Genomic DNA, 17,885 nt, shown 5'->3' with positions numbered 1-17,885 from the left:
CCACAAACGATTGTTAGGTCAGCACCAAGTCGCAGAAAACCCCAGCCATTTTTCCAGCCAAAGAGGAGTCACAATAAGCGCAACTTTTGATGATTTTCATCAGATGACACTCATAGGACTTCATGTTCCAAAATACATGTATGTTTTGTTCGATAAAGTGCATATTTATATCCAAAAATCTCATTTTACATTGGCGTGTTATGTTCAGTAGTTCCAAAACATGCAGTGATTTTGCAGAGAGCCACATTAATTCACAGAAATACTCATTATAAATGTTGATAAAAATTCAAGTGTTATGCATGGAACTTTAGATACACTTCTCCTTAACTTCTTGCGTCGAGCCATCCCGGATCCGGGATCGTGACTACAGCCTCAAGCACATTACCATAACGCAACATTAACTATTCATAAAAATCGCAAATGAAATGAAATCAATATGCTAGCTCTCAAGCTTAGCCTTTTGTTAACAACACTGTCATCTCAGATTTTCAAAATATGCTTCTCAACCATAGCAAAACAAGCATTTGTGTAACAGTATTGATAGCTAGCGTAGCATTTAGCGTAGCATTTAGCATTAGCATTCAGCAGGCAACATTTTCACAAAAACCAGAAAAGCATTCAAATAAAATCATTTACCTTTGAAGAACTTTGGATGTTTTCAATGAGGAGACTCTCAGTTAGATGGCAAATATTCAGTTTTTCCTGAAAGATTATTTGTTTAGGACAAATCGCTCCGTTTTCTTCATCACGTTTGGGTAAGAAAGAAAAAAATAGTCATTAAAACGCGAACTTTTTTCCAAATTAACTCCATAATATCGACAGAAACATGGCAAACGATGTTTAGAATCAATCCTCAAGGTGTTTTTCACATATCTATCGATGATAAATCCTTCATGGCAGTTGACTTTCTCTTCTGAAGAAATGTAACGCGCATGGACCTAGAGATTACGCAATAATTTTGACGCAGGACACCGGGTGGACACCTGGTAAATGTAGTCTCTTATGTTCAATCTTCCAATGATATGCCTACAAATACGTCACAATGCTGCAGACACCTTGGAGAAACGACAGAAAGGGCAGGCTCATTCCTGGCGCATTCACATCCATATAAGGAGACATTGGAACACAGCGCCTTCAGAATCTGGGGCATTTCCTGTATGAAACTTCATCTTGGTTTCACCTGTAGCATTAGTTCTGGGGCACTCACAGATAATATCTTTGCAGTTTTGGAAACATCAGACTTTTTTTCTTTCCAATGCTGTCAATTACATGCATAGTCGAGCATCTTTTCGTGACAGAATATCTTGTTTAAAACGGGAACGTTTTTTTATCCAAAAATAAAAGAGCGCCCCCTATCTCGAAGAAGTTAATGCAACCTCTGTGCCAGATTTCAAAAACACTTTACGGAAAAAGCATAATCTGAGAACGGCGCTCAGAGCCCAAACCAGCCAAAAGAAATATCCATCCATGTTGCGCAGTCAACATTTAGTCAGAAATAGCATTATAAATATTCACTCAACTTTGATGATCTTCATCAGAATGCACTCCCAGGAATCCCAGGTCGACAATAAATGTTTGATTTCTCCTTTTGTTAGGGCGTTTGGTAAACAAATCCAAAACGCGCATGCATGTCCAGCCGAAAGTCGGACGAAAAGTTCAAAAAGTTATATAACAGGTCGTAGAAACATATCAAACTATATATAGAATCAATCTTTAGGATGTTTTTATCATAAATGTTCAACAATGTTCCAAACGGAGAATTCCGTAGAAAAGGAATGGAACGAGAGCTACCTCTCATGTGAATGCGCGTGACTGAGATCGATGCTGCTGGCAGACCACTGTCTCAGAGCCCTCATTCCCCCCTCCTTTATAGTAGAAGCCTGAAACAAGTTTCTAAAGATGGTTGACATCTAGTGGAAGCCTTAGGAAGTGCAACAACCAATATCACACTGTGTATTCGATAGGGGCTGATTTCAAAAACTACAAACCTCAGATTTCCCACTTCCTGTTTGGATTATTTCTCGGGTTTTTGCCTGCCATATGAGTTATGTTGTACTCACAGACATCATTCAAACAGTTTTAGAAATGTCAGTGTTTTCTTTCCAATACTAACAATAATATGCATATATTAACATCTAGGACTGAGTAGGAGGAAGTTTACATCCAAAAGTGAAAATGCTGCCCCCTATCCCAAAGAAGTTAATGCTTTTGAGCCAATCAGTTGTGATGGCATACAGAAGATAGCCCTATTTGGTAAAATACCAAGTTCATATTATGGCAAGAACAGCTCAAATAAGTGCTGTCGCAAAAACCATCAAGCGCTAGAATGAAACTCGCTCTCATGAGGACCTCCACAGTAAAGGAAGACCCAGAGTTACCTCTGCTGCAGAGGATAAGTTCATCAGAGCTACCAGCCTCTGAAATTGCAGCCCAAATAAATGCTTCTCAGAGTTCAAGTAACAGACACATCTCAACATCAACTGTTCAGAAGAGACTGTGTGAATCAGGCCTTTCATGGTCGAATTGCTGCAAAGACACCACTACTAAAGGACACCAATAAGAAGAAGAGACTTGCTTGAGCCAAAACACATGAGCAATGGACATTAGACCAGTGGAAATCTGTCCTTTGGTCTGATGAGTCCAAATTTGAGATTTTTGGTTCCAACCGCCGTGTCTTTGTGAGACGCAGAGTAGGTGAACGGATGATCTCAACGTGTGTGGTTCCCACCTTGCATCGTGAAGGAGGTGGTGTGATGGTGTCGGGGTGCTTTGCTGGTGACACTGTCTATGATTTATTTAGAATTCAAGGCACACTTAACCAGCATGGCTTCCACAGCATTCTGCAGCGAGTGAAGGAAAAGCAGCCAACACGTGCTCAGCATATGTAAGAACTCCTTCAAGACTGTTGCAAGTTATTCCAGGTGAAGCTGGTTGAGAGAATGCCAAGTGTGTTCAAAGCTGTCATCACGGCAAAGGGTGGCTACTTTGAAGAATCTCAAATATAAAATATATTTTTGTATGTAACACATTTTGGTTTCTACATGATTCCAGATGTGGTGTTTCATAGTGTTGATGTCTTCACTTTTGTTTTACAATGTAGAAAATAGTCCAAATAAAGGGAAACCCTTGAATGAGTAGGTGTTTTTGACTGATACTGTATATCACTGTTTGAAGCATTAGGAGTATCAAAGCTCCACTACCGTTGTGTTGACGGGTGACTCTTTGTCCACCTGACTGGTGGCTGTTGGTCCAATCAGCTCCACTGTCTGTCTGTGTCCCTGTACAGTCCAAAGGGCCCCCTGTCCCAATCTGTCTTCCCAGCTGTCCCCATCTGATCCCCTATCCTCCCCGCTCTCCTCCTCCTCTCACTGCCACTCTTATATCACACAGGGACAAGATGGGATGAGCTACTAGCTGCCGCAGGGGCTCCCATTTCAGATGAGCTGAACAGATTATACTGCATGAGAGTCACAAGCACGCACCACCGCATCACACCGTACCGGCGCGTGCGTGTTTGTGTGGCCATGTGCGTTGTCCCTGAGAATGTCCTCCTCACCATTCTGAGTGTGCTTTCCCTCCTCCTCCCCTCCTCGTATATTAGATTGAAAGGGGAGAGACTGTAAAGATGTACCCATAATGGGTCAAGGCCATGGTGCTGTAGAAATACTGGATGAAGACATGTTGTATTTGTCTGAGTTAGTGGTGGAAAATGTACTCAATTGTCATAGGTGAGTAAAAGTAAAGATACCTTCATAGAAAATGACTCAAGTAAAAGTGAAAGTCACCCAGTTAAATACTACTTGAGGAAAAGTCTAAAAGTGTTTTGTTTTTAAAATATACTTAAGTATCAAAAGTAAATGGAATTGCTCAAATCTAATTAGGTATCAAAAGTAAATGTATTCATAATTTCAAATGCCTTATATTATGCAAACCAGACAGCACAATTTCTTGTATTTTTATTTATTTATGGATAACCAGGGGCACACTAAAACACTAAAACACTAAAACACTAAAACACTAAAACACTAAAACACTAAAACACTCTGACATTAATTAGCGAAAAAAGCATTTATGTTTGGTGAGTCTGCCAGAACAGAGGCAGTAGGGATGAACAGTGTTGTTCTCTTAATAAGTGTGTGAATTGGGCCATTTTCCTGTCAAAATGTAACAAGTACTTTTGGGTGTCAGGGAAAATGTATGGAGTAAAAAGTACAATATTTTATTTAGGAATGTAGTGAAGTAGAAGTTGTCAAAAAATATAAATAGTAAAGTAAAGTACAGATGCCCCCCAAAAATCGACTTAAGTAAAAAATACTTTAAAGTACTACGTAAGTACTTTACACCACTGATCTGAGCCCACAATGTATGAAGGCACATTTTGTTGACATAACAAACTATACCTCGATTGATCTGAAAGTGGGGAGATCTGACTACAGCTGTTGGTTTGAGTTGAGGAGCTTTTGACAAACTAGAGGAAAAGTCAAGCGCCTTCGAAAAGAGCAGATAGTATTTGAAAGTAATAGAACACTTTCCGCCCACTTGAAAATCACAGGTGAATGAAGGTTGGTTTTAACACCGTTGCCATTTTTAAAGGGATAATTCACCTAAATTACAAAATGATATACAGTGAGGGAAAAAAGTATTTGATCCCCTGCTGATTTTGTACGTTTGCCCACTGACAAAGAAATGATCAGTATATAATTGTAATTGTAGGTTTATTTGAACTGTGAGAGACAGAATAACAACAACAAAAATCCAGAAGAACGCATGTCAAAAATGTCAGAGCGAGTGACGTTTGAAATGCTAGTTGCGCGCACCCGCTAACTAGCTAGCCATTTCACATCGGTTACACCAGCCTAATTTCGGGAGTTGATAGGCTTGAAGTCATAAACAGCGCAACGCTTGAAGCACAATGAAGTGCTGCTGGCAAAATGCACAAAAGTGCTGTTTGAATGAATGCTTAGGGGCCTGCTGGTGCCTACCACCGCTCAGTCAGACTGCTCTATCAAATCATAGTCTTAATTATAACATAATAACACACAGAAATACGAGCCTTAGGTCATTAAATCCGGAAACTATGGTAGAATCCGGAAACTATCTCGAAAACAAGACGTTTATTCTTTCAGTGAAATACGGACCGTTCCGTATTTTATTTAACGGGTGGCATCCATAAGTCTAAATATTCCTGTTACATTGCACAACCTTCAATGTTATGTAATAATTACATAAAATTCGGGCAAATTAGGCAGCCCAAACTGTTGCATATACACTGACTCTGCGTGCAATGAACACAAGAAAAGGGACACAATTTCACCTAGTTAATATTGCCTGCTAACCTGGATTTATTTTAGCTAAATATGAAAAAAAAAATATACTTCTGTGTATTGATTTTAACAAAGGCATTGATGTTTATGGTTAGGTACACATTGGCGTAAGAACAGGCCTTTTTCGCGAATACGCACTGCATCGATTATATGCAACGCAGGACACGCTAGATAACTACACATGGTTGATGATATTACTAGTTTAACTAGTGATTATGATTGATTGTTTTTTTATAAGATAAGTTTAATGCTAGCTAGCAACTTACCTTGGCTTACTGCATTCGCGTAACAGGCAGGCTCCTCGTGGAGTGCAACGAGAGGCAGGTGGTTCGAGCGTTGGACTAGTTAACTGTAAGGTTGCAAGATTGAATCACCCGAGCTGACAAGGTAAAGATCTGTCGTTCTGCCCCTGAACACGACAGTCAACCCACCCACCGCTCTTAGGCAGTCATTGAAAATAAGAATGTGTTGTTAACTGACTTGCCTAGTCAAATAAAGATTAAATAAAGGTGGAACAAAATAAATTGGTGTCCAGAAATACAGATTTCCGATTGTTATGAAAACTTGAAATCGACCATAATTAATTAATCGGTCGACCTCTAATAGATACTATACGTATAGCTCTAGCCAACCCAGTGAATCAGTGACTGTTGACCTTGTTGTCTCTCTCCTGCTTCCTGCTGCTCTCTCCGGTTTTAGAACATTAGTGACTCACACACAGCCCTGTCCTGAAGTGTGTGTGTGTGTGTGTGTGTGTGTGTGTGTGTGTGTGTGTGTGTGTGTGTGTGTGTGTGTGTGTGTGTGTGTGTGTGTGTGTGTGTGTGTGTGTGTGTGTGTGTGTGTGTGTGTGTGTGTGTGTGTGTGTGTCTGTGGCGAAACACGCAATGCCAAACGCTGTCACATCGGTGACATGCGGCACCAGGAGTGTATCTGCGATATGTCTGTCAGGACTTGAGTAGTTGTGTGTTTTTTTGTGAATGGATTGTGTATGTTTGTGAATGGTTTGTGTGTGTGTGGGGGTTTATGTACATATGCACATTTGTGTTTTTGTGTGTGTGGTCCGTGCGTCTGTGTCCCCATACTTGTGCGTATGCACTCGCGGGTTTGTGTGTGTGCTTGTTGTTTACAGGATGGCATAGTGAGTGTAGTGCTATGGTCCCACAGAAGCTTGAGGTGATGTCATGATGTGACCTTAAGTGACTCTGGTGTTAAAGATATATTCATCTGTCACTAACTATGTGTCAGACGATTAAAAACGTTTAAGGACACACAAAAACCAACATACACGCACACACGTCTTCTCTTTCTCTCTCACACACACACACACACACACACACACACACACACACACACACACACACACACACACACACACACACACACACACACACACACACACACACACACACACACACACACACACACACACACACACACAGTGCCACCCAACTAATTATTGTAGAGGCGTTGTCGGTGTCAGAACACAATTGGTAGGTGGAGAACAGAACAGAAATCCACCATGCCATTCTCATCTCAACCCCTAATGGCACCTGATCTGCAGTGCCCCTGGTGGCCAGTATGTTTCACTACAACATGCAGCAAATGGAACAGTCAGGTTTACTCCCAGTCTGTGCATTTCTCATTCACAAACTCTCTCTCTTTTTCTATCCCTCTCTCGCTTGTTCTCTCTCACTTCCTCTCTCTGGCTCTCTCAATCCCCCCGCCCTCTCTCTCTTTCTCTCTCTCTCGCTCTCTCTTCGTCTGTCTTTCTCTTTCTTTCTCTTACTGTTGGTGTGTGAGCTGCCATGGTGTAAATGAAGGCCCAGTCATTGCTGAAAGCTGCCTGTTGTGTGTGTGTGTGTGTGTGCTGGGAAAGTGTACGATGGCAGATGCTGTAATATAATTGAAAGGTAGCTGTCTGGACTGCTGCTGGAGGAACTTTACCTTTAAGTGGAGCTTTACCGACAGGAGTGTCTCTCTCACACACACACACACAGCCCGGTGCTGCCGTCGGCAGGGTAGTCATGGTGATATCGAGTGACTCCCCTCCCGAGCCGTCTGTGGGGAAAAGGTGAGACCGTGGTCAATGAGAAGAAATGAAACGGGAACAGTAAAGATAGATCTCTCTCCATCGCTCAGTAATAAACTGACATGAGATGACGTAAGCTTCCTGGTTTGAGGAGGACACGCCCAGTGCAGGTGGGGAGGGGCTCTGTTCGGCGTGGAGGGTCGAAACGATTCAGGAGAGGGTCATGACAGTGCGTGGCGGGGTGTTGTGTCATGGTTAAATCTGCGGGTTTCACGTGTTCGGTCTGTCTGTCAGACTGTCTGCCTGGACGGTAAAGCGTCAGGCGGTGGACGTTGCCGTGAAAGATAACAGACAGGGTCACCTGCAACAATGACACTTGTTACCCAGGGAATCACTCACTTTGCCATACATCTAGTTCTCACATCCTCAGCATCCTCAGAAAGTGCGTGCGTGTGTGTGACAAGGAAGTAGAGAGGGGGGGGAGTGTGGCTGTGTGTATGAGGGCGAGAGACGTAGACAAAAAGACAGGGGAAGTGAGAAAACGAAAGAAAGAAACAGAAAAGCGTCAGTAAACAAAATGCCACGCGGCCTCCATCTTGTGATCCTGTTTGTTTACAGGCCGTTGTTGTTGTTGCTGCTTTTCCTTCATTAGGACGCGGTCATCGTCAGCGGTGCCAGTGTATCTCCCTGTCCTGCTGCGTCCATGATTTCAGACTTTATTTATGCTGGGTAACATACTGCATGTTGTTGTTGGCTGTATCTCTCCTTTAAGTCACAATGAACAGACACACACACACACACACACACACACACACACACACACACACACACACACACACACACACACACACACACACACACACACACACACACACACACACACACACACACACACACACACACACACACACACACACACACACACACACACACACACGCTGTATCTAGAGCAGAGGAGAGCGAGGCCTTTGGAGTGGCATTTAATGAAGCTGGCCTGAAGCGTTTGAGACGCATTCAGGAAGCTGACTTAAACCATACGCCATGGTGGAGTTGTGAGGCCACAAATCTCACTTATTATCAGAGGGGGGAAAAAACAAGCCATCAGATGGCCAAACATGCTCCAGAGAGGAGTGGCGGGATGGTCGAACGATGACAGAAAGAGGAGGAGGAACAGGGGAGGAAGAGGAAGGACGGGAGGACACAGGACCGTGATGTGGTTAAAGAAGACATTGGTGGGAGTTCTTGTCGGATCAAAGAAGAACTGAAAGGCTGACGACTCAGCCGGAGAGGACTAAAACGGTTAAAACGCAAGACAACCTGTCCTATGCCTGACCAAGCAGAGTCTCACTACAGACGGACAGACCAACACAAGCAACTCTGTCTGCTCGCCTTGTCCCAAATGTCACTGCAGTTTCAGCCTCACTGTACACAGACACTCAGAGGAGTCCTAGTGGCTTGCCGCGACTCCCACTGCTAGGTTCCGAGTGTTTCATGTCACCGCTGAAGTCGTCTCTGCCTCTATACACACACACACACACACACACACACACACACACACACACACACACACACACACACACACACACACACACACACACACACACACACACACACACACACACACACACACACACACACACACACACACACACACACACACACACAGTTCAGCCCAGTACTTCAGAGGCACAGGCTGTGGCAGGGTGATCATTTCAGCTGTACCACTGGTGTTCGTCCCAGAGCTGTGGATCTAAGCTGCTAATTGAAGGAAGTCGATTGTTCCCGTGAGAGGAACTAAAAAGTCGATGAAAGACCTCCTGGAGAAAACAGATGGCCCTATGGGATACATATCTGCCAACAAATGGCCCTCAAATGGCCCTCTGTGTGTGGTTTATGAACAGACGACACGACGCAGGCAAACACACCCACAGTTCATACACACACACGCATACACTATAGTACACTACACACGGCTGAAAGAAGGGATGTGTTGAAATGAACTGGAGCAGTGTCGTAGGTTCTCTGCTCTACTGTTTCCTCCTGTTTCATATCATTGCTCTCCTCTGCTGCTGAGGTGAGGCTCTCAGTGTGAGCCTAGGTTCCTCCCAGCACAGTCCGTAGCTAACCTCTGACCTCTAACCTCTGTCTCTTTCTCCCCTGTAGAAAGCAGTGTTCACGACGGAAGCAATGACAATGATGGCAGCATCTGTGGCAGTGACTCAACCTTCTACAGGCAGAGTGAAGGTACACAACCTCATATAGAACCCAACCAATGATTAATGGTCATTCTAGCTATATCTGTTTCATCATACTAGCTTATTGCATATAGCTACAGCACACACACACACACACACACACACACACACTGCTGCGTGGTCTTCTTGTTCCAGAGGTCTGTGACCCTCCCAGGCGGCCACTTGTGTTTGTGAATCACAGTAATCACAGCAGCACTCCACCACAGCCCTGACACGAGTCACCACAGCCGCACTCCACCACAGCCCTGACACGAGTCACCACAGCCGCACTCCACCACAGCCCTGACACGAGTCACCACAGCAACACTCCACCACAGCCCTGACACGAGTCACCACAGCAAATGACAAGACCACAGTGTGCTTATCTGCCCCTCTAAAGCAGACTCCCAAACACATATGCGCTCACATATATATATATACATATATACATATACATACATACATACATACATACACACACACACATGTGCGCGCACGCACACAGAGAGAGAGTGCGAGAGACTCGCGCACACACTCAGACAGCAGTAATTGCATTCTCTCTGCAGCGGTAATGTTTTGTTTGTCTAGTATACTGTATCTCTAATTAAATCTGCCATTTAGGTAATGACCACTCCTGAGAGCGCTGTAAGTAAACGTGTTGGTGCGTGTGTTGGCAGGACACAGCATGGCAGAGACCCTCACGGTTGCCCTGCGCGTTGCTGAGGAGGCCATAGAGGAAGCCATCGCCAACGCAGAGGAATTCAGTGACAGCTTGGTGAGGCAACACTCCTTCTCTTCCTCCCTTCTTTCTCTACCGATCCATCCATCCCTCTCTCTTTCGATCTCTTTCTCCTTCTCTCTTTCTCTTTCCATGTCTGTCTTTCTGTCTCTTTTGGTTTGGAGCTATTTGGATGAGGATTTGGTTTTAGTGCTTGTAGAAAAGCTTGTTTTACGGTAGTTCTGACTGGGCTTTGACGTCTGTGTTGCAGGAGAAGCAGAATGAGGCTCGCTATCTACGGGACCACAAAGAAGAGCTTATAGAGGAACTGGCCACAACCATCGTACAAAAAGTACCTTTTATGTTTGGTGTGAAGTTTTTAGTGACATCACATTAGCATTGCCCTCTTTCATTCTGTATCTGTCTCTCCTCCTTCTCCTTCTCTCTCCTCCCTCTCCTTCTCTCTCTCCTTCTCTGTCTCCCCTCTCCTTCTCTCTCCGCCCTCCTCTCTCCCCCCTCTCCTCTCTCCCCCCCTCTCCTTCTCTCTCCCAGATCATCCAGAGGAGGAAGCATTCCGATATGCAGACAGAGTATGACTTTGTGTGGCCCCAGAGACCGAGCCAGGGCCAGCCTCAGGGCAGTGAGCTGTCCTCCCCCAGCCAGCACCCTCACAGCACCCTGGCCCAGGCCAACCAGGCCCACCTCAAGAGCTCCTACTCCCTCTGGGTCAGTCTGGGTGGAAGCCCTCACTACACTAGGCTATGCTACGCTACATTCCGTAACGCTACCCTACGCTACCGTGCACCACATCACGCTACACTTTGCTTCTTTACATTACACTACATTACAATACACTTTACTACACTACATTAAACTAAGCTATGTTACACTGTACTATACTGAACTCAGCGCACTACACTACAGTATTCTACAGTACACTACGCTACCCTACACTATACTACCCTACACTTCACTGCATTACACTACACTACACTGCAACAAAATGCACTTCACTACACTAGGCTATACTACTCCACAATAAGCTCCACTATACGTTACACTGCAGTAAGCTTCCCTATAATATACTACACTACAATACATTAAGCTCCACTATAATATACTACACTACACTACACTTTTTCCTGACCATGTGAACTGACCGAGGAAAAGCTGGGCCCTAAATATAGTCTGTAGCTGGGGCCTGGTCCGGTCACATGGGCAGGAAAAACTCCTGTCCTTATTGATGAGATATGAGGACAGACTGGGTTGAGGGCTGGCTGCCAACATAAATGAAAGGCCAACATAAATTGCTGTTGCGCCACCACGAGCCAGAACAGCTTCAATGCACCTTGGCATAGATTCTACAAGTGTCTGGGACTCTATTGGAGGGATGCGATACCATTCTTCCATGAGAAATTCCATCATAAGTTCAATCGTGCTCATTTGTGTTGATCTGGTGATGGAGACATGGTTTACATAGTTTTCATGCTCATCAAGCCATTCAGTGACCACTTGTGCCCTGTGGATGGGGGCATTGTCATCCTATGGGGGCATGACCCTAAGAATGATGGGATATTAATTGCTTAATTAACTCAGGAACCACACCTGTGTGGAAGCACATGCTTTTAATATACTTTGCATCCCTCATTTACTTAAGTGTTTCCATTATATTGGCAGATTTTCGCATGATTGCTTTTCCACTGAGGGTTGTCACCGGTTTGTGCCTGTGAGCTGTACAGTAACTTACCTGGGAAACCTCTACACACACACGCCTGGCAGAATTTCAAAGGGGTAGTTAGAGGGAAGCTTGCTGAGATTTGTCATCGTCCCGTGGGTGTAAGGCAGGCGCAGCAGTGTGGAATCAAAGCCACGTTCCCAGTCTGTTACATTCACACATGATCAAAGCGCTGCTGAATACACAGGGATTCTCCTCAACTCCCTGGTCCACAGAGGGATGGGCTCCCTTTATCAACACTCTCTGTACACACACACACACACACACACACACACACACACACACACACACACACACACACACACACACACACACACACACACACACACACACACACACACACACACACACACACACACACACACACACACACACACACACACACACACACACACACACACACACACAGTGTGCGCAGACAAACACACACACACAAAAGTGTGCGCAGACAAACACACACACACAAAAGTGTGCGCAGACAAACACACAGGTGCACACAAAAGTGTGCACACGGTCATGCACACACACACACACACACACACACACACACACACACACACACACACACACACACACACACACACACACACACACACACACACACACACACACACACACACACACACACACACACACACACACACACACACACACACACACACACACACACACACGCTATGAATGAGCTCCGAGGGAGTGTGTTTGTGTGAACAGGGTTGCGTCCCTCTTCCACTGTTCTTATCTGTATTGTAGTTCTCTGATGCCCCCTGCTGTCTCTTTATAGGAATCACATCCATGTGACTGGTGCGTCGTCCCAGATGGAAGGGCTCTGGGTCAAAAGTAGTGCACTATGTCGAATAGGGTGCCATTTGGTTGGGACGCACGCTGAAAGTCAGTCTTACGGTGTACCTGGCTCCCGGAGGAACACAAACTTGAGTTGCCATTTCCTTTGAATACCTTCTGGGATTCTAACCAAACAAACCAGTTCACGTTCAGCAGGTTCAGTCAATAACCGCACGTAGTCACCGTTATCCACATAGCCCCTCAAACAAGCAAATCTTTTCGACCTAATCCTCAAATGTTTGTTTGTCTGGAACGGAAGCGTTGGAAAATTGCTGCCCCGAGGAAAATTCTGCGGCTGTGCCGGTTCCATTTCAAGCTGCCCTTGGCTGGTAGACCCAGAGTTCTGTGTCACCTTGTCAGCACTCATAGTTTTTAAAGTGCGTAGCATGTCATTTAACATGTATTTTGTGTGTTTGTGCGCGTGTGTACAGAGGTCGCGGTCAGCATTCTCCCTGACCAGTGATGACTCCCCAGAGAAGGTGACTGAGGCACTAATGGGGGCGGGGGGCGGGGTACAGGACTACGCCTCTCTGAAGAAGGAGACGACCAGGGCCTCCTCACTGCCCAGCTGGAAGAGTGTGGACCGCCTGGACAACTCCAGTAAGAAGCACACTGAAACCCGGCCTCCTTCATACAGACACACACACACACACACACACACACACACACACACACACACACACACACACACACACACACACACACACACACACACACACACACACACACACACACACACACACACACACACACACACACACACACACACACACACACACACACACACACACACACATTAGAGACAGAGGCACGTCCATGGCAGTCCTCCTGATAGTCAGACACACAACACTCTACACTCAACCCAGAGACATGTCCATAATGTTACACACAAAGGCATGTCACTCATTTCTAGTCTCTTATTTGTACAGTCAACTACAGTATGTTACATGCAAACAGGACAGTTCCATACGGTTAAGCTCACAGGAAGAATGCTGTGTTTTGTCACACACGTGAACTTTTTCTATGTTTGCCTGTGCTTGTATGTTCAGGTGCGTCTTCGGTGCTGCAGAGCCCTGACGGGAACTGGATTGCGCTGCAGACCTCTCAGCACTCCCGTCCCAGCCTACTGGCCAAGAGAAAGTCGCTGGTGTTCAGCGTCTTGGAGAAAGAGTCTGGCGTGGTCTCGGCCTATGACGAGATGGGCTCTGATTCCGATCAGGAGAACAACAAGGGGGGCTGGGGGGCCGCGCTATGCCAGTTCCGGCAGAAACTCTCAGACGAGACGTACTACACGGACTCCCAACACGACCCGGAGTGGACGTACACCCCAGTCCACCTCCCAGTCACCTCGCCCTCCTCGGGCCAGTACACCAACAGGGAGACCGTCAACTCTGACTCAGAGTCCTCGTCGGTACCCTCCGCCCGCCCCCGCAAACCCTTCCATAACGTGATGGGAAGAAAAGGCCCTAACTCAGACTCGCATCTTCATCCCCAGCAGGCTCAGTACCACCATCATCATCAACACCAGAACTTCCCCTCGTACCCGCTCCACCCGGAGGCGCTGGATGTGAACTTTAACCCCAAGGTGACTGGGGATAGTAGCGAGGCAGAGGACAGCATGCAGAGCGACCAGGTTAGGAGGTCGCGGAGACGCAGGAAGAGCAAGAGGGAAGCGGCAGGGAACCAGGCCCACACACAGACACACACACAGACCCTCTACGCACAATCTGTACAGGTGGGAGGACGACACTAACAAAGCCTTGAGGACGGTTTAACTTGCAATGACTGTGATATGTGGTTGTCTTACCTTAGTTGAACGCACTGACAGTAAGTCACTCTGCTGACAGTGTCTGATAAATCAGGCTTTCCCAAACTCTGTCCTGGGGCCCCCACTAAGGTCCACGGTTTTTGCCCTAGCGCTACACAGCTGATTCAAATAATCAAAGTTGGTTATTTGAATCAGCTGTGTAGTGCTACGGCAAAAAAAAAAAAAACATGCCCAGGAAAACCCTGTGCTAAATTACTCAAAATTACTCAAGTGTGAAGATATGGCGCGTGTTGCAGCTACACCAATCTTGTTCTCATTTCTCATTTACGGTCGTAGATTCAGCTGCAGAGATTGTAGGTTTAAAATCATCTTTACTCCACCACATTCTTGTTGTTAGAAATGTCTGAAAAAAGTGTAAAGTCATTGGTCAACCCTCGTAAGACTATTGAGAAACATTTACCACAACACTGTTTGGCAAAATAGGGCCATCTTTTTTCATAAAGACAGAAAATATGCTTTAAGGTCTCTCTCCCTATTACTCTCTCTCGCTCTCGCTCTTGCTCTCTCTCTCTCTCTCTCTCTCTCTCTCTCTCTCTCTCTCTCTCTCTCTCTCTCTCTCTCTCTCGCTCTCTCGCTCTCCCGCTCTCTCGCTCGCTCTGTCTCTGTCACTCACTTTCTCTCTCCATCCTTAGGAGAACAGTTTCCTGCTGAACGGCCTGTTGAAGAGGGGCATGAGTGAGGAGATGGCCGCCGCTGATGTGGTGCCCGAGGCCATGACCCCCGAGGACCAGGACACTGTGGCCCCTAACTCTGCGGCCCCTAGCCCCCGTAACCCCATGACCCCTGACCCCCTATCCACCAGCAGCACTGGTCCCGGCTCCGGAGACACACTGGAGCAGGAGCTCCGATCCAAACTGAGCCAGCTGGTTGGACGAGCCAACAGCAAAGAAGTAGTGAGCTCATCCGAGGACGAGCCAATCAAAAGTCCTGGAGGGAGAGACCGAGAAAGTGACAGACCGAAAGAGAAGCTGAGGCAGAATGAGAGAGAAGGAGATCGACAGAGACAGAGTGAGAGACCGAGAGACAGACCGAGGAGTACAAGTCAGGATAGGGCGAAGAGAGAGACAATCGAGTCAGTGAAAGGGCCGGAACTGAAAAAGAGAGAGAGACTAACGGAAAGGCCAATATTAAGAGAGGAGGAGAGCGTGAAGGAGAGTAGGTTGGGGAGAGGAGGAAAGAGTTTGGAAGAGAAAGTAGATGATAGAGAAGAGAAGAGAGTTGAGAAGAACAGGCTCAGTAAGAGACCACAGGGAAAAGATGTGGACAAAAAGACTGAGAAAAAGGGGGAACAAGTGGAAGACCAAAATGAAAAGACCGGATCCACGCCCACCTCGCTTGTTATTACCCCATCTGTCCAGGAGGGGGTGCTGTGTGACGGACAGGTGAGCAGAGAGAGTTGGAACAGGAACGCATTGTTTCATATTTCACTTTAACCATAGAGTTGGATAGAGGGCCAAATCTAGAGATATGTATACCAGGATAGGGATACTTGGCCCAAAGCCTGTTTTACCATGGGTAAAGATAGGAGATGAGCTCTCTAGTACATCTATGTCTTTAGCCTACCATCATTGTCCTGTTTGTCCTCACCTAAACACGGCAGGGGGCTACCCTTAGGTATCTCTCAATCTGATCTTAGACTGTCTCTGTATCGTACTCCTACGTCTCATTTCTCTCATTCACGCCTTTATTCCCCTGCCTTTCTTCTGTCCGTACCTTCTTCTCATCCCTAACCTCTTTCTCCCTCCTCGCCTACCTCTTCTCAACTCTTCTCACCTATATTTTGCTGTGCCATCCATGTCCCACCTCTCTCCTTCTCCCTTTCTCCTGTCTGTCTGTCTCTCTGTCTGTCCGTCCGTCCATGCGTGTCTGTCTTGTCTGTCAGGAGGGACAGAATTGGCTGGAACTACAGCAGAGGCTACAGTTGCTCTCCTCTCTCTTACAGCAGGTGAGATCTACTGTCTCTATAACACAGGCCCCCGGTCAGGACATCACACACACACACACACACACATACATGCATAGACCTTCTATGCAACATGAGTCAAGAATAACAGTCCCAAACTTAACATTCACCTGATACAACACCAAAACTATCAAATTACTGTGATGGACGTAGACAGCACACACTAACACACACTCAGCCATGCACACGTGCAACTATCTGATGATTCCTCCTTTTACAATCCTCTCACACACACTGTCACAAGTAAGACATCAAGTGAGACATGGTTGTTTTTTCAGTGACCATAATGGTATTAGTCACTCTCTCTTTCTCTCTCGCTCGCTCTCTCTGCTCTACTTCAGTTGGTTGTGTCCCAAAATAGCACCCTATTCCTTATGTAGTGCGCTAAATGTAGGGTACAGAGTACCATTTGTGACGCCGATTTGTTCTTATCTAGATGTGGCCTATTTTAGGGACTTCTGGACACTTCTCAATGTTATTCAAAGCCACTCAGGGTGGATGGGGAGTGAAAGAGGGAGTGAAATAACCGAGTGAAAAGCGTATGGTGCTGGATTCAATTTAGAGCTACGAAGCCGATTGCATTAGGTAATATACGCGTATCCCTTCTAGTGCTTTTCTCTTTTATTCTTCTTCCTTCAATACATTTTCGACAATTGTAAAGGGCAGAGGCTGGGGGTATGAATGGCAGCTACATAAAAGGTGTGAAACCACCAGTGGTGTAAAGTACATAAGTGTAATTACTTTAAAGTACTAATAAGTATTTTTTTTTTTTTTGTGGGGGGGTATCTGTACTTTACCTCTGATATTTTTGACAGCTTTTACTTTTACTCCACTACATTTGTAAAGATAATATTGATATTTTACTCCATGCATTTTTACCTGACATCAAATATGTACTCGTTACATTTCGAAGGCTCAGGCAGGACAGCAATATGGTCCAAATTCACGTGCCTATCAATATAACGTGTTGTCATCCCTACTGCCTCTGATCTGGCACTCACTGAACACAAATGCTGCGTCTGTAAATGATGTCTGAGTCTTGGAGTCTGTCCGTAAATGTACAAAAACAAGAAAATCGTTCCGTCTAGTTTGTTTGATATAAGGAATTGGATGTATAGCATTTACTTTCATTTATTATTTTTACTCAAGTATGACAATTTAGTACTTTTCCCACCACTGTACTTAAGTATATTTAAAACCAGATACTTTTA

The 17,885-nt window shown here is 45.5% G+C and overlaps 1 protein-coding gene across 5 annotated transcripts in view; it reads left to right on the top strand.

Annotated features, from left to right (window-relative positions):
• LOC123991090 (rab effector MyRIP-like) overlaps window positions 1-17,885 on the top strand; it is a 152,935-nt gene that overhangs the window by 125,167 nt on the left and 9,883 nt on the right. For 4 of the 5 annotated variants that reach the window (XM_046292288.1, XM_046292291.1, XM_046292287.1 and 1 more), the window contains 8 exons: window positions 9,517-9,597; window positions 10,265-10,362; window positions 10,577-10,657; window positions 10,858-11,031; window positions 13,315-13,483; window positions 13,933-14,618; window positions 15,344-16,093; window positions 16,594-16,656. In XM_046292288.1, the coding sequence (XP_046148244.1) occupies window positions 9,517-9,597; window positions 10,265-10,362; window positions 10,577-10,657; window positions 10,858-11,031; window positions 13,315-13,483; window positions 13,933-14,618; window positions 15,344-16,093; window positions 16,594-16,656 (2,102 nt within the window). The remainder of the gene's footprint in view (window positions 1-9,516; window positions 9,598-10,264; window positions 10,363-10,576; window positions 10,658-10,857; window positions 11,032-13,314; window positions 13,484-13,932; window positions 14,619-15,343; window positions 16,094-16,593; window positions 16,657-17,885) is intronic. The other variant, XM_046292289.1, reaches the window with a different exon arrangement.

This window comes from Oncorhynchus gorbuscha, linkage group LG12 (genome assembly GCF_021184085.1).
Source record: "Oncorhynchus gorbuscha isolate QuinsamMale2020 ecotype Even-year linkage group LG12, OgorEven_v1.0, whole genome shotgun sequence".
Classification (NCBI taxonomy): Eukaryota; Metazoa; Chordata; class Actinopteri; order Salmoniformes; family Salmonidae; genus Oncorhynchus; species Oncorhynchus gorbuscha.
This window is presented reverse-complemented; position numbering and strand designations above follow the sequence as displayed.